Source organism: Rhea americana, unplaced genomic scaffold, assembly GCF_003343005.1.
Source record: "Rhea americana isolate MKP2758 unplaced genomic scaffold, rheAme1 scaffold_19, whole genome shotgun sequence".
NCBI lineage: Eukaryota > Metazoa > Chordata > Aves > Rheiformes > Rheidae > Rhea > Rhea americana.
The window spans coordinates 580,867-602,189 of NW_028186038.1; the positions used below are offsets into that span (position 1 = coordinate 580,867).

At 34.8% G+C, this 21,323-nt stretch overlaps 1 protein-coding gene across 2 annotated transcripts in view; it reads left to right on the plus strand.

Annotated features, from left to right (window-relative positions):
* Window positions 1–21,323, plus strand: part of ARHGEF3 (Rho guanine nucleotide exchange factor 3) — a 140,090-nt gene that overhangs the window by 22,078 nt on the left and 96,689 nt on the right. The window contains exon 3 of one of the 2 annotated variants that reach the window (XM_085302340.1): window positions 20,471–20,537. The exons of the other annotated variant lie outside the window; for it this stretch is intronic. Coding sequence (XP_085158466.1) covers window positions 20,471–20,537 — 67 coding nt within the window. The remainder of the gene's footprint in view (window positions 1–20,470; window positions 20,538–21,323) is intronic. 2 annotated transcript variants of the gene reach the window in all.

A 21,323-nucleotide genomic window follows, 5' to 3' on the forward strand; every position in this document is an offset into this window, starting at 1 on the left:
TTTGTACAGGGAATTGTATTTTGTCCTTCAACCATACTCCAAATCATGTCTATCTGCATTACATATCTTGAGCATTTGTTATGTGCTTGGTTATGATGGTATTATATTCTGTCTACTTTTTCACTGATGTATGTCTGTATAGTTTATTATAGCTGTTAGCGTAGGGACATATCTGAAATTCCTAGTTGGTTCTATTTCAATGTAAAGAAGTTCTATCCAAGTAAAAGGTAACCATCTCCATTTTTAGGCTGCTCTCCGTAGTATTTTGTTTATAAACATGTAAGTACTAGTGAATAAACTAGTGACATGGCTTTTATACTCTTGCCATACAAGTAAATGGAATGTTGACAGAGAAATGCATACTAAAACGTATTTTAGTTTCTGAAGTGCTGAAGAAAGTCGAAAAACTAGTATTTTTTGTTGCTTTGATGTAGGAAAGGAGTATAAAAATCCAGCTGCCACCAGTCATTAAAAATCTCTTCTTTCTTTCTTACTGATGGTGCATATTTCTGAAATCTAAAGAAGGTATTTAATAAAAACGAGTGGCAATTTAGTCTTTAGTAGTGTTTACAATCATGACAGGTGCAGATAATCAACAGAAAGGTGAAATCTGTACAGCTTTCTCATTTTGGCATGTAAAGATATTTTTCTTCTCTGTGGATGAGAGAAGTTGTGCATACTGACAGGCTGGTGAATGACACAGGCACAGTGATTAGTCTTGGATCACCACTGTAAATAAATGAAAAACATCACTGTAGAAGGGACCTCTGTATCCCTAACTTACATTTCGGTCATTTGCCACTATAAGTGATGATTAGAGTGGACGAGAACTTCTGCTYCTGGAGTGCAGTCTTGCAACCACGATTATAAAAGATTTTGCCGAGTTTTATAGGACAGAAGTCTTTAATAATCAGCCATTCTGATCTTTTAAGCCTATTTTGAAACACTTTCTAGTGGACAAAGAAGTCCTCTTCATTTCATCAGCGATCATAATCTCTCAGCTTTGAGTTGTGTTGTTGTGTTGCAGGCTCACATATTTTGCAAATTTCAGTGGAACCTGAAATGAACCCAGCAAAATGTGCTGTGAGAACAATGAAGTTTTGAATACTTTTCCTCAATCCACTAATATCACCTCTCACTTTTAAGGATCCTTTGTAGTAGTAGTCTTCAACATCTGTTCCCTTTCAGCTGGGTATTAGATGGACTCATTCGACTACTACTCCTGTCCTTAATTTGATTTCCCTGACATATTAACAGATATGTATCATCTATTAGAGATTCAGGTAGCATCATTTTAGGATAAAAACTCTGTAGATTCCTTGTAAGGAAGAGGGGAATTTTTAAAAAAGATATTGTAAGTCCAAACTGGAATCTTAGTTTAGCTCTTTGTACGAACACACAAGATCACAGCCAGAATTAACAGATGGGAACTATCTTCTACCTGGATAGGGGAAAAAAATAACAATAATTTTTTGCTAGAATTTCTGTTAATTCTGTCAATTTTTAAATGAATAGAAAAACATTGTGTGCCTTGTTCAGATTTTACTGTGTTGGCTTGTTTGGAAGCTTGCTGTTAAGAATACTGTATGATAAGTGAGATTTATCCTGTTTCCTGTAGGGTGAGGGAAGGATTCAACATAAAGCCAAGAAGAACTCTCTTCATCTCTAATAGCATAGATTTCTAATTCTGTTAAGTACTGTTGAGTTAGATACTGTGGTGCAGTGTGGAGTATGTTTTATTTTTAGCAGATTTGGAGGAGGCAAGTGCTAATTAACATGAAAATTGCAATTAAAATACATATATAGGATAGTGTGTCTATTTCAAAACAGTTTGATTCTCTGAATCAGTAGGTATGCATATGCATGTATGATGTGTGAAAGTATATGAGTTTTTTTAAACTTAAAACTCTCTGATTTACCATTGCCAAACATCTATTTCCTGTATCCTTACTCTGCTTCTCTTTTAGAGAACCTTATCCTTGCTTGTGATTCCTTTTCGTTAAGTCTCTAGTATCTATTGTTATGAACAGTCTCTTATTACTTGATATGGTTATTCGATAGATAGTATGGTGCAGCATCTGGTTAATATTCTAATACTACGACCTATATATTTTTTTTTAAATAGAAAAAGTGTTTGTTTATATATTTTAGTTAATTGCCTGCCTGTAGAGGGAGCTGGTGAGTAAGTTTTTTTTTTTTTTTTTTTTTTTTTTTTTTTTTNATTATTTCTAAAAGAACATTTAAACACGGCAATGTTTGGAAATGAGAGCAGAAGGAAAAGGCTGATTTTAACACTTTTCTGGTGTGTGCGTGGCGGGGGGGGGAAGCTGGAGAATATTCTAATGAATTAAATTGATCAAGTACATTTTGCTCTGTGTCCTGAAACTGCCTAGAGACAAGGGTTGTAGAAGAGGATAATTTGAATATATTATTTTCAAGCTGGATGCCTTTGGTTTCCTGCAAATGTCTGGAGTTCAAAAGGCATCTTTTCTGTGGTAATGTGACTATGTTACCTTAAAACCATAGAGGTGAATCCACAGCAAAATCTGTAGAACTATTTTTTCTGATGGAGAAAAAGAAACCTGAGCTAATACTAATAAGTCATATTAAGGTAATTATGAACAGAAGCTTAATAAGAATAAAAGAATAAAATAAAAATTGTGAAGAATTGAAAAGGACTTACAAATGTTTGGGAATATCCATTTATAATCATTAAGCATACATGTATACACACCCCCTCCCCCCCCACCCACCCCGTGTGTATATACACACAAAAAATATGGATATAGGCTGTCACATTCAAGAGAGTTGATGATGTAACAGTGCTGGGATGCTTAGAGAACAATGAAATCTGGCCGTTCTCCTTTCTCTGTAGATTTTATTTTTCTGACACTAGATATTTAGACAACTGGCTGCATTTTTACTTTTTTAATATGGGGACCTTTTAAAAACAATAGTCTGGTCTTGTGTTTAATAAATTCATCAGAAAATAACATGCTACTAACTTCCCTTAGTGAGTTTTAAGGGCATGCACTCTTTTCCTGACTTTGCACTTAAATATCATCGAAAGATGGATAATATGAAATTCAGGAAAACTAACCTGACCTATAGACAGGAATATAGGCATTATGTTTCCTGCTGTATTGTTGTTTTCTGTCTTTTGCATTCTGTGGTGAAGACCAGAAGCTTACTGTGTTTTACTTGCTGTCTAGTTAGTTATGTCTACATTTTAAAGAATGAATTCTAAAACTGTATTTAAAGTGAACTAGATTATCACTATAAATCTGAGTGTGGAGAAAATTTTGTCTCAAGAAGACTCTTGCTTAAAATACCATCATCAGGTAGTTTTTCTGTCCCATATGGAGCTATAAGATAAAGACAATGCTATTTTGAAAGCTACGTAACATATTTATATTCCACACACAATGCAAATTTATGTGGCCGTATTAAAAAAAGAAGAAAAATCAAACTCCTGTTTTTTTAAATGGACATCACTCTAATGTAGTGTTAAAACAATTTTATTGCTGCAATATCAATTTCGTTAGATAAATAATAAAATGTAAAATTCTGATATTACTCATGGGCAATTTCTCTATTTGCTTTGTTCTTGAAATATTTCAGTATGTTATTGCACACACGAGTGCCCAAGTTTAACTTGGACACAAAAGTRAACATAAGAGAACAACAATAATTCGATCCAGTTAAAGTCATACGGTTGTTATAACCAATGATTGTCTTCTGTAAGAGATGTTTTATTTCTTTAACATCTTGTACGGCCTCATTATTAAAGTATTTTGACTTTATTCAACTTGTTTTAAAATATCATATATCCTGCTTCCTAGATAGGACGTAGGCATTGTGTAGTATGCCACTTCCTTTTCCTGAATCACTGAACTATGTAGTGTATAGAACCAGAACAAATAATTTATATTCTGAATGTATTACTGCAGCAGAAAAAAAAAAGCTGTCCAGTCAGTATAGGGCATGCTTAGACGTACTGTTAACCTTGCTCTCACAGCTGTTATTTATGTAATTTAAAACAGTAAGTCATATCAGATAAACTAGCTACAAATCATTAAGTGATTTGTATCAATATGCAGACAGGAAAAAACAATGCTATGGTTTATTACTGTGGTCTGAAATACAGCAATCTTTCTGTCCCTTCCACCACAGTTTGTGAGGGTCAGTGCCATATCTCTGTCTGTCTGTCTGTCTGTCTTCCCCCCCCCCCCCCCCCCCCTCCCTTTTTTTCCCCCCCCCCCCGGGAACATTTTTTTTTTTTTTTTTTTTTTTTTTTCCCCCCCCCCCCCCAATATCCTTCTTTTGCCAAGCTGACCAAGGGAACTCTTTCATTGTTCTGTTCTGTGCTGTTTCATAAAGGAGCATTCCATAATGAACCAGAAAATGGTGGGAAATTTCGCATACAAATAAAGAAACAGTAAGAAAGATTAGCAGGAATTTAAGATGCAAAATGAGTTTATCATTGAGTTTTCACTTTTATTTGTTAATCAACTAATTGTTTATTCCTGAAATAAAAGAATGATGCTGCTTTTCACTCTCAGCCTCTCAGAAGGAGGTCTGGTGAAATTTTTGCAATGGTATAATTAATCAACAGTGATGCTGCTTATGTAATACCCTCTTAATAGGTGCTTGTGTGAGCTAAAGCCATCTAAAACTTTCAGGGCAAAACATGTTAAATACAGAGGTTAAATACTATTTCATTTTTGTAGTCTTTATATTCTGTAATTAAGTCATTTTCCCTCCATAATTTTTCTTATTTAATGTGCAGCTCATCTGACACAAGCCAATGTTTGTCTGATCATGTATTCTATAATAGAATACTTAATTGATATTTCTCTTCTGCATTTCATTTCAAGGGAGCTTTAAAATGAATCAAGAACTTTTTCTCATCTGATTTGTATTTATAGATAGATTTTTATATATGCACATGTGTGTGCGTATGCAAATATAAAAATCTATCTATAATGTGTATGTGTGTGTTCAAAACACAGATTTTTAAAAAATTTGGTGATTAAACACAGAGAGAAGGGAGTTCAGAGGAAAGGTTGTCATATATTTTACAATGGCTTCTTAATATTTACCTATTCAGAATCTTTTAATTTTCAGTTTATTGGAGTTGCCAGGAAATAGGAGTTCTTTAAATAACTCTTGCTATGTAGTTTTCATATGTCAGTGAAAAAGTACTTGCACAGAAAGATTCACAGGAATATTATAAAGCACAGTGACAGGAAGGTGACTGTATTATAGATGTTTTATTTTGGGCAGCAGAGGGCTGTATTTACCAAGGATGTATGAATAGTTGTTTATTGTTTTGTTTTTTCTCTGAGGATAATCTGTGAGTGATTGCTTAGGATATTTAGTTTAGAACATGCATAATGTTTTTGTTCTATTTCAGGCATAGCCAAACTTATCGCCAAACTTATCCCATTTAGTGATGTTTGTTCCTTGTCTTAGAGGACTTAATACTATGAAAGTACTTGGTTTCATGGTACTCTTTCAGTATCTGTATCAAGAGATTCAAGTGGTAAATCTTTTTAACTTTGACTTTTTTTTCCCTCTCCTCTTTGAAGGTTATTCCTCCATGTCTTCTGCTCGTTCCTGGAGTAGGGCTGGCTACTGTCCTGTAGAGCTTTCTTGCTCATGTGAGAAGAAGATCTGAAATTGCTTTATGACAGCACACAAGGCACTCCCTTGTGTTTTTCTAATGATGTTCTGAGTATGGGATGTCGCTTGCATGCTGTTTTTACTCTGCAAGATAGGAAAGTGTCCTGGGATTCAACCTTATAAAGGCTCCTGGGATCTCATGGGGGGTATTCCCTGTGATACCCACAGCCCTTGTTTCTTTGTCTGATAACAATAATTTTGGTCTTGCTTGAGACTCTGTTTTCCTGCATCAACAGTGTCTCCTGCTAGAGATCATAATATTTCCCTGCAAAGCATTGTAATCCTGTGTGGGAGAATTAATTGTTTTGTACCATATGTTACACAAGAACAGGGTAATGACAAATGCACATGTAGAAAACAGCCAGCTGGTTCTGGTAACAATTTCCTCCAAATAAGGCAATAGTATTTCCCATTTCAAGTCATGCGGGTGATCTAAGATGCTCTCAGACTGGTAGCACCCTACAGAAAGGTATCAGATTCTTAGGGAGGTAATGTCAGGAAGATGATAAAATCTAGATTCTAGCCAAATCAATTGACAAAGGACTCTAGAACTAGCAAAAACTTGTTTTGGACTCTAATCTTTTTGGTACTCCTGTTCAAAGGAAGTGGACTTACGTTACCAAATTTCACCGAAGATCTTGAATATTGTTTTCTTGGTCCGTTTTAACTCAAGCTGTTTAAATCAGTGATCCAAATAATGTTATTGCCCAGCAAGCAGTCTGTGGCATTCTTTTTTGCCAGGGTACTGTTAGTCTCAGAAACTGTTTCATCCCTCATCAGATTACAGTTGATGGAAGATTTTTGCATTGGCATGATGAGTGGATGAGGATACTGGTCCACTGAAACAACATGCTTGTCTTACAGCTGTGTTTCCCCTGGTGAAACTGCTAACCCCTTTTCTCAGTGTAATCTATCAGCTTAGTAATTAACTGAGCAACCAAACTTTTGTGATATAGAGAAAAATACAAGATCAATATGGACACCCGTGACCTTGCTTCATAACAAACTTTCTGAAATGGAAGTTTTAACAAAGCACATGAATTTCCTTGGTTGCTTATGCTGATCTGTGTAGGAAGGCAAGCTAAGTTATTTAGCATACCTTTATTTATTTGAAAGTCAAATATCTAAAAATGCAGGTACTTTACATGRTGACTCACACCTTTTGAGACTGCTGTAACAATGGGAAGTTCTTTGTGTCAAGCTGTTGTAAAGGTGTTTTAAAACCTGCTTTCTATTCTGTATTACTGTCTACTAGACCTTCTAATCTCATGTGTAAAGATTAGCTCTCCGATTAGCTCTCAGAGCATGCTTACAGCACATATCTTCTGTGGTAATTTAATGCCTTAGAATTATTTTAGCAATCAAATCTCAAATACATTATCCTTCCAGTAGAAAACTTGTTTGTTGAGGCGTTTGCTAATGGGAGAAGTCTTTAGTTGTAAGATTACTACAGTTCTTCTCTTACCTTCTAATAGAACAAAGATGAAGTTGTTTTATTTGGAAGGTTTCCTTCTTAAAACAATTTGAAAATATTATAGTTTTTCTTTCCTGCGTTTTGTTCTCATACTGTAGCCAAGTTTAGAATGGGCATCTTAAACCTTTTATATACTTAACTATTTTCAAGCAGTCTTCCATATTACGTATCTTCCATGCGTATCAGGTACAATGTTAATATAATATTTTTCTGTGTTTTAGGATTAATTTAAGTTTTTTTTTACTTAGTAGGAATTTCAAATTCTTCTCCAGGGTTTTATGCACTTTGGAAAAATAACATTTTTTTCAATAGCAAGATACTGATACATTATGACAATTTAAAGAAGAGAGAATAGACTTTTGTTTTCCTTCCCATTTCCTTTCCATTCAAGTAAGTACTTGAAGAAGAAGGTTATGACAGATGTGGAGTAAAAAACGTTATCTCCTTTCACAGTAGGACATAATGGGGGAGGGGGACTTGGGAGATATCAAACTATTTACTTTGCTTTTCAAAGTATCTAGAAAAGTTAGATTTGCAGGAAGGGGTGCGTGTATGTATGCTTCAAAGAAAGCCTAGTGTCCTCAGGAAATGTTATATGCCTATACTGTCTGTCTCTTAGCAGTAACTTTGAAACCCATTTTCCATTAAAAAAATAAAAAAAGATGAAGAAATATCAGAGACAATTTAGGTACACAATTGTCTTAAAATTTATGTGTATAGTGAGAGACTAATTAGTCCAGCTGTTGTGAGGAAGGTTGCCAGAGTACAGCCATTTCAGGTCCTTTTCGGCAGGAGCCAAACAGCGAGCGCATACGTTGCTCTGAACCTAACCACAGCCTTTTTGTGGCAGGAGCGTCACAGAGGTAATGAGAGATAGAGGGTGTGCTGAGGTGTGGGAGGAAACATGGGGCCTGCTTCAACAGGAAACCAGTCTTCGTCAGTTCTCCCCCTTGCAGAATCTTTTTGGGTGTGTGTAACTAAAAAGAGGCAGTGTCTGCTTGGAACAGGATGATGCCTCTGCTGTCATCGTAAATGCTTAGGGCTACGTTTTGACGGAGAGCATGAAGACCCGTGCTATGCATAAGATGAGGCCACTGTTTCACTTAAGAGAGTCAGGTGGTACCGGAATTATGAATGGGAAAGCAGCTTATTAGGATTAATGTTTGCCCTTAATGCAGAGCCCGTACTGGAGTGTCAGACTTGCAAGGTTGAGCTCCACACCTAACATTATATCACTTCTCCTGAGACTGACTCATCAGTTTGATACATACCTGTTCTCTCTCAGTTCAGGGTTGTCAAGTTCGGAAGATTTTTCTCTGTTGCTTTCAGACAAACAATGCTGTCATTGAATCTTGCAGCAGGTACAGTCTTGAAGGATATCTTACGCAGTATGGGTCAGGTGGGCACACAAATAGCAAGATTAGAAAAGATCTTACTAAGATGAGGTGTCTAGTCATGTGGTTAATACAAAGAAACCTGAAGAATTAGGAGATATGGCTACTAATGTTGGATTTTCTGCAGATATTTTTGTTCAGTTTTGAGCAAAGGTCAAACACTCCATCTGTACATCCTTTTCCTGAAAGGAAATGTGGAGGTGATTGTGGTACATTTTTTTCATGTTGTAGGGTTCTAAGTTGCTCTAGTAAATAATGATGAAAAGATGCTGATGAAGAAAACAAGTAGTTGCCATTAAGCTAYAGTATTTCGATTAGAGTTTCAGCCCTTAACGTGTGAGCCAGATATCAGTATAACTAATTATATCTGTCATATATTTCACCTTTGAGGGTTTTTCATTATTCTGTCCCCCCCCCTTTTTTTTTTTAACTTCAGTGAGGGCTATGCTTGACACCCTGTCCTAAAATATGGTCTGATATTGGTACACTAAATATTTAATGCATTTAATGCAAACAATGGCTCTGTTTGGAAGTAGAGAGTGCACTGGATGAACTATACTCCTTTCATATTAGTTTATGATGCATTTGGAAACTTTCAAAATGAAAAGTGCGATAGTGAAGGCAAGGCAGCATTTTATTAATCAAGAAAGATGGCATAAGTGATAGAAAAAATCCAACAGCTTGGCTACAATAGCATACTTCACAAAAAAAATAAATCTCAGTACTCAAAATATTCAAAATAAGTGGGAATGTTTACATTATGTCCCTGTCACTTTCATGGCTACTGACAGTAGCTCTGGTATCAATGACCGTAAAGGAAGCTGTAAAGTATAATTTTCCATCGTCGCTGATCCAACTAATATCCTTTTGATTTCTTCCCTTGGGCTTCATGACTCTTACTTCAATTGCCAAAGTAAGTTGGAGTATTATCTTCCTGTTCTGGTGCTTTCTGGAAAAGATTGTTCTCTTGCTTTTTGTAATTAACAAATTTTCTGGTTTTTATAATGAAATAATACAGCATATACCTACTTCCTAAATCTAATTAATGTATCTCTTTGAAACCCAAATAGATCAGCTATCAGCAGGAGTATGAGAACAAAGATAGATGTGTTCATTTAAAGTCATGATATAAGAAGAGTTTCAGACAAAAGGTGATCACTGTAAATGCATTGAAATAACAAAAACCCGAGGAAAATACAGAATGACACACTGGTAATTGCTAACATTCAGCAGCATAATAGAAAAACRGTAACTGGCAAGTCTGAAGCAAGTTGTTTCCATGTGTCAGAGAGAATCTTCTATTATAAAGATATTACAAATAATGGAGTATTTTAGTGGGGAAAAGAGTTGATACTGAACTTACGTGCTGAAATCTTTTTAGTGTGTGCAAGGATAAATAGCCTAAAAATTATTTATTTGAAAGGAAGTAGTAATTACTGGCAAACTTATGTTAAAGATTTTTCTGATACGAGTTACTGGAACAAACTGTATTTATAGATATTATACATTATTGCTCCAGTTGTTGGGCCAAACTATATTATTTCTTATAATCTATGAAGTTATTTGTTCGTAAATAACTATGAAAAACTTAGTTTCATAACAACCATGTTTATTTCACTGGGCCTTCTGAGATTCTTTTTAGTAGCTAATGTCTGTTCTGCATTAACTTTGTTAGCTTTTTTTTTCGATGTGCTTAGGTAGGAAAGTTTTTAATATGCTAAAGATTATTATTATTATTTTAATATGTTAAAATTTATTGCTTTATTCCTACAGCAAAAATAACATAAATAGTAATCTTAAAAGGAACATTCAGCACTTGCTGGCGGTAATTTTTCCTTGAAGGTGTGTATCAGTGATACTTACAATATTTTTCTGCTTGCAGCCTTCGTGCATGCTTTCTTTTTGACCCTTAAGCACTTTCACTGGGTCTGTTTTTGGAGACATCATAGAACAGGTAATTTGGAGTCGAAGTTTTTATTTGACTTTGCGTTCTGTCTATCACAACGCACACTAATACATTTGAAACGGAAGAATGTTGTTTGCACAGTTAATTCTTGCTGCTCTGACACGCTATTTCAGGCCAAGGTTAAAGAAGAAAAACAAATAAACATTTGTATCAATTACGAGATTTATTATCAATTACCTTAAATAAGGTAAAATGAGAAGAATATAAATTATTGGTTCAGATCATAGACAACTTCTGCTTGAAAGAGATGAGAACTTCTTCCATTTGCAAATCAGCCCATCACTGGTCTACTTTGCAGCAAAATCCCATTTCCTGTATGAGCCACTGGTCTCATTTAACGTACTGATTTCTTCTTCTTCTTTTTTTTTTTTTTTAGGGATTGTATTAAATTGAGGGGGAACGAATGCATGTGTGTATGTGTATCTATATGTATGTATATTTCAGAAAACCCTGGACCCAATCTTCCAAACATGCAAAAGCATTTTTAAAAATTTATTTATTTTTTTTTTGTTTTGTCACAGGTCAAAGTATACAATTTCAGAGCCATTGCTGGTATTAATGTTATTTAGTAATTACAGGATTCTGTAATCTTACGAAAATAATTTTAGCTAAACTTTCTTTCTTCATAAAGTTCTGATGGGATGAAAGTACTGTAGTGTAGTTAGTGGATTTATATTGAAAAGACAGAAAAATGGAACTTGTTGCTGTTGGTAGAAGCAGAGGTAACCGAACATTTTGTATCCTGAATTGATAATTTGAATAGAGCTTTCATAGAATGATAGTTCCAACAGATCTTACTTCATTGCATTTGGAGATTTCTATTATAGTAATTACTATGGCAACACTGATGCAAAACATGTTCCCACTGGAGCCCAGCTGTAAATAATAAAGAAGAACTGAAATCATTTTGCTTTTGTATCTCAAGTTAAATATCCTTTCAAAAACCATGGAAATAGCAAAAATGTGCTTTGTTCTTACTTAATAGGAGATCATTCTACTAGCTAAAAATCCAGATAGCCTTACTGAAGAGGTATTGTTTTCAGAGTGCRTAAGTAAAATCTGGCACTGACTTTAAATTTTTAATGTTAGAAAGGAACTTCTAATACCAAATATATAGTACACATTCTTCATGTCAGAAATTATAATTTACCTTGATTGACAGTGTTACTTGTTATGTGAGTTTATGTAATCCATCCTGATGAAACTATATTGACAATTTTCTGATACCACTGTGCAGTGAAGACTGAGATTGCAAGTCACATGATAGTGACCAGTATTTGTTGATTTGAGCAGCTATTTATAAATTGCCCTGAAATATATTGCTGATTTTTGCAAAAATAAATTAACAATTTGTCAGTGTTTATACTAAACAGAATTCTCTGACGTCAGAGGATGCAGTATGTATTGAAATGTTGTGAAAAGTGGCTCTTGTACATATAAATTGGCCATTGTACATGTGGTTGCCTTGGTTTTATTTATTTCACTTCCATTCAGAACAAAGGGGAAGCCAATCCAGTATTTATGATGTGACTAAACCTTTTAGTTGGAAAGCATATTAAGACTTGTCTTGGCAGTTCTTACATGGACAAAAGTCTTACAGAGCAAAGGTCAATTATCACCACAAGACCTAGTCCTAATGAGTTATAACAACAATGGAAACTGAAGTAATTAATATTAAAAGAACACTGCTAATTGTTTCCAAGACCTAAAAAACCCCCTCTATTTAAGCTAAATAAGAAAACTAAAAATATTGTTTTGTTAGAATTCTAAGCCCAGACAGCTGATATATACGCAGCTTAATAGACATTACCATGCAGATGGAAAGGAAGATGAAATAGAAATGAAATTGCTCTTCATTTCATTTGTGTTTCTGAAGTATACGTTCTGTTACTAATGCAAGTGAAAGTCAGACAAGTGARAAAGTCTTGGCAAATCTAAAAGCTGCGTGGTGTGATCTTGATAAATGGTGTATGTATATATTGCATATTGCTTTAAACTTTGATTGAGGGCCTCTGTTAGTGATCTTTTTGGAACACGTAATATGCCTGACTTCAAAAAATTGAGCATATTGGCAGCTTATTAAAGCAAGCTGGTTGTATTGGATGCTGATTTACTAAAAATATTTGCTTGTCTAAAGTTATATTATGTGAAAATGTTTATTTTCACCTCTTGTTAATCTAATGAACGCCTCTGCCAGGTTTCATACTCCCCTAAAGGGAAGGGGTAGGGAAGAAAGGTGTTCATTGGGTGTCGATCTTTAAAACAGCACCACAAAAAATCCCAACTCACAGTAGTTTAAATTTCTAAATAAAAAGCTCTGTAAAACCAGGAAAGAACGTTTGGAAAATTTTGAAGCTTTTCCATAAGACTTGATTTTAAGGGGGCGAAAAAAAAAAAAAAAAACTCAAACTGAAATCCTTTCCTGTAAAAGATCAGCAAGTTGATGAATTCCTACTTTTTTTTTTCACTACTTGATACTCCGGGCTTTGTTTAAGTGACAAGGCTTTAAGTGTAGGAGTAGTTCTGTTGCCCATGCATTAATTATGTTATAGTGCAATACTTGCTTGTATCCTGAGCTTGTATCCTGTCCCTGAATGCTGCAGAATTGAACCTTTAGTGCGTTTTACATCCCAGTTACTGGCCTATACGTGACAAAGCAGTTAAACAGATTTGATGCTGCAACCTGCGATCCTTTAGTCATGAGAATAGAATTAGTGTAAATGTGAAATTACACGGTACTTTTGACTGTTCAGGGAATGGTTACTGTGTGCAAGTGACTGGCATGGTTGCATACACTCAAGAAAGTTACTTTATTAGCTCTTATGGTGACAGACCTGTTACCAAGATAAGATAGTCTGTCTTTGTTCCTAAAGAAATTGCAGAAGTGGTTCTTGTATCTCATTCTAAAGCACACTCCTTCATTTAAAACACAATCCTTCATGCACAAATAACCTTTCTCAATGAGAAAGTACTTTGAAAGTTACAATCCACTTTAATTAACTGTATTTTAAAAATAGTGTCCTTCCTTGGCTGGCTGGCTTAATGCCTTACCTTTAAGAGCTAGGTGTGAAAAATAACATATAAATAAATAACATATAACTCCTTTTAAAAGGAGTGCAGGTGTTCTTTTTGCTTTTCAGCCTGCAGAATGCTCTGAGTTGACCATAGACTTAATGACAGCAATCTTTTTTTTTTTTTTTTTTTTTTTTTTTTTTTTTTTACTACAAACATATGTTTTGGTCTCTTCATGTTAGAATACAAGCCACAGTGCAGAACACAGTAAAGGTCCAAGTGGGAGAATAAGAAAATGGATTAGTTTTTAAAAAATGTTTTATTGTATTGACTTACGCCTAAAGTTGTTTGTTTTTAAATAGTGTTGCCTTCTTTATTCAGTCCTTCTGACCTTTTTAACAGCATCTGTTAAAGAACCACAGCTTTGTTGGAATTCATGTTTATCTCTAAAACGAGGGCCAGATGATAATGAATCCAAACAAAGGGGTTTTCAGAAAATACTTGTTTTCATTATCAGGAATGATGGCACTTGAATGATTTCAAGGGTATTAGTAGCTTCTCTGAGGTTAACAATGAAAATACTGTTTGGTTGGATTTCAGAGGCTAGTAGAAATCCCTTGTCTATTTTCTCTTGGTGAATATTTTTGTTTCTCTCTAAGTGGTAACGTCCAATCTTGCTAAATTAAGTGAATTTCCCAGCATTAAGTTCTCGATGAGAAGTTGCTTCTGTTTTGAAAACAAAATGGAATAAACTTCTTGTGTTTCCTTGAACATGAATATTGTTGTGACTTTTTGTCTGGAGGCTTGGTTTCTCTGGCGCTCTCACGATGAGGGCCATTTAAGCATTGCCATGAGATTTTTTTTCTTCCCATGGACTAGAGGATCTTATCTATACAGCTAACTGTAGGGTGGAGATGAGCAAACATTTTTTTTTTGGTGAGTTGTTGCTCTCTTTGTAAAGAATTCAGCATATATCTGTGATATGGCGATGGAATAATGTAACAACTAAGCAAATTAACAAACAGTTATTGCCATTTCTCTAGTATTTTTGAAATATTATAAGAATAATTTTAAGCTGCTCATTCAAAGCCAGGCAACTAAGTCTTATTAATGTCATCTTTTGTGGTACTTGTGAAAAAATGGTATCTTGTTACAGGAAAATAATATAGGAATATTTTTCAGTCTTCCCTGACATAAATGCAGCCATGCCTGTCAAACTGCAGAAATGCCTGTGACTGTGACCTTCTAGTGGCTAGTAGCTAGGGCTTTCCAATTCAGCTGTGAATACAGTCCATATAGGTCAAGGAGATGCTTTTACAGTGGTTTGCATCAAGTAAAATTGATGGTGTTGTCTTGCAGTAGTTAACAATGAAGAACTAAACTGTATTTAAAGTTTACATGAAGTCTGTATTTCTTCAGAAGCTGAAATATAACATCCAAAATAGTCTCTGACTTTTAGGTCAAAAGGTAGAACTTTGTTTAATCTTCACATTTTTTCAACTTCATAAAACAAACTTAATTTTACATAAAATTAATCAAATGCATAAATGGAAGATGTTATGTAGCTTCCTTGGTTTTTAGTAGTGTTGGGATATTTTACAGTGTGTACATTGATTCATTGTGTAAACAAAYGTGAAGAAAGCATGGGAAAAGAGTAGGTGTGGGACAACTCACTGGTGAATATACCTGCTTCAGTGATACAAGCTTTAATCTGCATAAATCCAGATTCACAAGGGCTTTTATGAACATACTGTACACTTCTGATAAGTTGCCAGCAGTTGACATTCCAGGAAATGCTTCTGAACAGTCAGTACTATTTATTATTTAATAGTATCTTATTAAAATATTCACAGCTGTAGAAACAATTTTTTGCTGTTTGAAAAGGATTTTTGTGAGCAGCTTGTTTAAGTGTTTTGAGCTTCCCCTCTATCATCTGAATGAGTATAGGTTACTTTCATCTTCAAACAGGTGCAGCAACTGAGTATTTTAAACAGGTAATAGAAAGCACTCGCAGTTTGGATGTGCAGAAGGACTGCAGGATCAGATGAAGATATAAAAACTGCGTGAGCTCAACATAAACTACTATAAAGCTTTCATTTATCTCATTATCATGCTTTAAGACAGGTAATGTGCTTTATTTCTTTTTTCTAAGTGTAATAGAAACATTAACCATCCAGTGGATATTGTAGTTTCTGGAGTCTTCTATATTCTTTTACTTATCAACTGTAATTTTGTCAGTAACCTACAGCACAGTAAAAGTTGCACAAAAAAAATCACCCAGTTGTTTTGGGAGGCATATATTGGTTTGGTCTAAAACCTCTGTCTAAATAAAAGATTTTTAAAAAGAGAAATCTTTGTCCAGCAAATGCATATTCATAGTGTGTATGTGTGAAAAACTTAAACAAAAAACACCTGCACGTTTTAAAGACAGAAGTACTATTTAATGAAATTTAATTCTTTTACAGTAGTTAACACAAGTTTGGGGAAGACAGCTGGGTTCTATCCTGAGCTTTATACAGCAAGAACAGTTATTGGTCTTACTCAATCTTCCTTAAAACTCTACAGTCCAACTGATCTGCCCTGTAAATGTTATTGCTAGTGGTGGTAAGTGAGAAGAAAAGAATTCAAGTTTTACTTTCAGTTCAAAGGCAGAAATGGGACATGCTATATATACATTATATATATATAATGTATCTATATACTTATTAAACTCAACAAGTATACATTTCTTTTTGTCAAAACCATTTAAAGAAGAATTTATGTTTTGTTTCAAGACAAGTATTCATGGTAATGCTGGTTTATTATGAATTACTGTCTCTTCTGAATGCAAGCAGCAAATGGGACAATGTAACCATACTGTAAGCTAAGTAATATCTACTGCAGTCTGGGGTGCATTTTTTTTAAGTTGAAGTTTTGCTGTGAAAACCAACTGACATTTATGCTTAATCCACTTTAATACTTTATCAGTGTTTTTGGCAACATCTTGTTTTTATTTTAAATAAACTTCTGCAGCATATATTTAGCTGTGGGAAAGAAAGCAACATTTCTCTATCTGTAATAGTGCTTAGATTCGTGGTTATCTCATTCTCTCTCCTTCTTTCTTTCCCTCTTCACCTCCCCAGATAGTAGTATTCTGTGAAGCTCTACTTCTGTGCCAGTTTCTAATACAGCCTAGTGTTGGAAAAAGCATATCAGGCTGACTTACAATAATTATACTAATAAAGTATTCATAAAGTAATATATGGCAACTAGAAGTATTGTAACTCTTATTCATGCTAACTTAGGACTCTAAGGGAATCTTCTGGAACACTGAATCCAGGACCTTACAGTCTTAAGCTGCTTGTTTGCTTTATGTCTAATGCACTCTCTGTTTACTCTTCAACCTTTTGTACATCAGAGGCCATCAAATAGTGTTAGAAGCACCTTGGTGGAAGATCAGGAGCCACAACTCAGAAGGACATTAGCAATGTCAGAGGTTCTTGCAATAATAAATATTGGATTTTATTGAACAAAACGATGCTTATGGAAGAGCAGGTTTGCTGGGGAACCAGCAGGCAAGCAAGTTAGTTCAGTCATTCCCTGGTAAATGTTTTGAGGATTCTAATGCTACTAAAGTGTGAAGATGTCACTTCTAAATACCAGTGTAATGGCAAGACTTGTTTTTCTAAGGCTGGAATGTTAAAGATCAAATGAAAGATGAACAGTTAAAACATCTTGGAAAGAGGAGAACATTGACTATCTTCATAGGCCTCCAAGTGGCAGGCCTCTACTTGTACTTTCTCAGACTGAAAGGCCTTGGTTTTAGGCCTATAATATCAAAGTAAACTTTCCATAGCAATCTCTAAACCAAGCTGCACTGACAGGTTTGACCCTGTCCTTCCCACTCTGAAGAGTTCCTACATAGTTCCACTGTTTTGGTCATTCTTTCTTAAACTCTAGTACTGGGGAGAAAAGTTTTGAATGACTTTTTGCTTAATTAAAAAATAAATCTATTATAAGAAAGACCAAATATTCTAACTTAGAGCCTTGAGAGTACTGTTACAAGGAAATGGAGGGAGGAGCTCCCCTCTTTCCCTCACCCATTATATATTTCATTTTGTCTCAGCCACGATCTGTTCCATCATCGTCTATTCCGTGTATTTCAGGAGCATCAATTGCACTGCATATAGTTATAATAACCATCCTTGTCTAGTTTTAAGATCTTGGTAAGTATATACGATGGATTAGATGAAATGGTCGTTTGTAATACGGTGTTAGACTTAGCGTATTCGCTATGTTCCTGGATTAGACTTTGAATACCCCCATGATGTTTTCTTTTTTTCTGTCTCATTTTAAAGATAGTGACAATTTCTGAAATTCAGATACCATCCTGCATTTTGAGAGCCTTTTTTCTATCTACCTTAGTTAAAACTCCTCCCATACAGAAAATTAACTTTGTTATTTCCCACTTCACTGAAAGTGATTTCAATTGTATGATATATAGGTATCTAATTTTTAAAAGATTCTTAAATGGGATACAGAATATGGAACTAATAGCTAGATCAGATGTATAAAAGTGAAAGTTTTTGAAGAAATTATTTGAAGTAGCCTATAGTGCAGTAAATGCATATATTATGCTTGAGAATAATTATTTCAGCCTGATTTCTGCTGACTAGAGGAAAGCTGCACAAATTGGGTGAAAAAACAAAGAATTGTATTTCACCCTTTATGTACCAGGCTGGTAAGTCCTGGAAGGATACACAGTGATTTTGATATGTTTGATTAGCTTTTTATTTAAGAGCTCTTCCTGGTAAAGCTGRCATCTTTCATTGGGCTATTGTATTGAGGGCTGTTTAATTGCACTGCTATAGAAAACAAGAAAGGAACTGACATACCATTGTGAATAATGGAGAAGTTCGTTGTCACCAAGATGAAGTAAGTAAGGCTCTTGACTGGTAAGAAGAGGAAGGAGATTGGCCACTGTGAAACCTGGTGAAAGGTATATTTACTCTCAAGTTTACTCTCTAATTTTGTTGACTGTTACYGTGTGGTATAGGATGCTTTAGGTGAACTTAAAAGTTACAGGTTGATGATAACAATTGTTAATCATCAGACTTCTTTTAATGGATAGCCTTAGGTTTGGAGTAAATGCGTGACAAAACTGATTTATTGCTTACTGTGGAGTTCCCAGTTCTTGTTACAGGATGATTATGGGAGGAGGTAATTTTTTTTGTTTTTGAATTTAAGTTTTCCTTGTAAGTGTTGTCTAATCTACTATAAATAGTGACATACTTGCTCATGTTGAAGTATCTTTTTTTTTGCCTCTATTCAGCTTGATTAAAACAGAACTAGTGCAGTTTGCTTCTTGACAAGTGAGGAAAAGAAAAATTATGAAAGAACAGCATTGAAATATAGAAGAAAAAATACAGAATTATAAGTTTAAGTGTGAGATTTTTGAAAAGTGTTTAAGCGAGTAAGGAACATAACTCTTAGAAGCTTACAATATTGTTTAGAAGTTTGTGGATCTACTGTGAGATCATCTGTGCATACCACTGAATAAAATGGATTTGAAACATTGTTGACAAATCATAGTTTGTGTAAGTTACAGTTAATCACATATTCTTTTTACATACTGTATTTACAGGTTCAGTGAGGATCTTTTATTTAGAAATTTAACTTCTTAGTATTTTAAACTGGAAAGCTGTAGCAGCAGGACTTCACAGTGGACAGTTTTTAATGCTAAGATCTGAGATGCATAGCCTTGTGTATTTTAATAACTCTTTGTTGATGTGCTTGAAATTCTTTTGTTCTTTCTGGTTGGCTGACTGGTGGAGTGCAAAACTGAAAAGACTAACACTGAAGTTTGAGTTGTAACAACCCCCCCCCAACTATCATTATTATAGGTTATTATTTGCATTATGGTAGTATCTAAAAATATTTACTGAGATCAGGACTCTGTGTTTTAATACACCTAATGAGAGAATGTTCATGTACCAAGTATATTACACCAAAAAAAGCAAGCAAATAAAAGAGACGGCAATAACTATTGCTCTTATCTTTACAGAAAAGAAGGTAGGGTGCAGTGTGTTGAGGTTTCTCAGAAGCTGAGAAGGGTGTGAACTACTCCCAGATCCTTGGTTTAACTGAAGAAGAAAAAAAAAGTCTTGTGCTACTTTTATTTTTTTTTTAGTATTTTGGTGTTATTTGTGATTGCTTCTGTGGTCTATGCATTTGGTTGCGATGACTGTGCTAGGTACTTAGCAAAGAGTCTGTTGGCAGAACTTGGTTCCCCCAAGCTTTGATCTGCCTTTGTCATCTGTAAAACTGCAACAATGTTTGCCTACATTAGCAAACTAGTTTAAGATTTTACCAATGAGAAGCACTCATTAAGAGTGAAGTAGAGGATGTTATGGTTACTTTTCAGGAGTAATTGTGGAGGGATAATTACAAGGTAAAAGAAAGGCTTTAGAATGAGTTAAAACTGGAAAGGTGACTTCTCTGTCGTTTTTAGCATGGCACAGAAGTACAGCTGACTTGCCTTACATTGATGCTTAATGCATCTCCACTGTCAAGATTAAAGGCTCTTTAGTTTCCCCACCTAGTACGGTTGGTGCACTGCATCTTGCATCGCATGGCATAATTGCAGCTTCATAGGCCCACACTGTTCAGATCAGGGTTGTCTCTGCTTGTTGAAAGACAGTGAAAGTAACGAGGGGTTATTGCCAGATGTCAGGCCATTGGATCTCTGAAGACTTGTAAGGCTGCCATGTTTCTTTGCTCTCCAATCTAAATTCAAACTTTTTACTAAACTGAAGAGAAAAACCTGTCAGGGGTACAGCCAAGGAAATCTAAGATTGAAATCTATTTGTCTTATCTCCCTCTATCTTTCTCTGTTACTGATACAGAAAATGACAGCTCAAAATGTAAACAGTAAGCACTTTTCCTTGTCTCACCTTGCAGGCCAAAACAACAGCAACAGAACAATTTTTCCTTGTTTCATTCTACTAAGGGCTGGAATTTCAGAGGGGTAAGTTTGGTGTTTTGTTCATATTCTCTGTAACATTCTCTCTTTCATACCTGCAGTATGACTTTGCAGTAGTCAAACATGACAAATACTAAAAACATGGCACGATAATTAGAGAATGAGTTAAAAGTTTGTGGCCTCCTCCAAGGCTTCCTGAAAAGAAAAATCAAATAGTTTGTGATCAGTTGTCGTATTATGAAGAATGAGGGAGCAAATTTAGCGTAAGTGGGTTAACATATAGCATGATTTAAAAAAAAAAAGTGTGTTTTCACACCTGAAAATAAGTTATATGAACTTCCTATTAAGTTACATAACTTACTGAAGTGATATGCACAGTGCTTTTTTGCTATAATATGGATATCTGCAAAAAGTCATTTATATTGAAAACTTGTACTTCCACAGAACTTACATATACAATTGGAGATTGGTAAATATTATGTGGATTTCTTACAAGGTAGGAGGAATTAGATTCTATTTCTGTTGTATTGATTGACTGAGCAAGGCAGTCTGGAAACGTGTGTTCTCACAATAACCAAGTGAAAAGAAACATGAAAAGTAAAGCAAACGAAACAGAAACTTAATACTTGCTAATACTACCAGAAGCATTAATTCATGTCTGCTTCAGGTTTCGGAAGAGGTGCACTTCTTCTGCAGTTTGTTTCCTTCAGAGATTGTCATTTATTTATTTATTTCCATCTTAATGTCATGGTGAGGTTCAAATGGCATAAGTGTATTTGCATGTATGTTAGCACTGTAGCTTGACATATAGTCTAGGAGGAGGAGTACGTG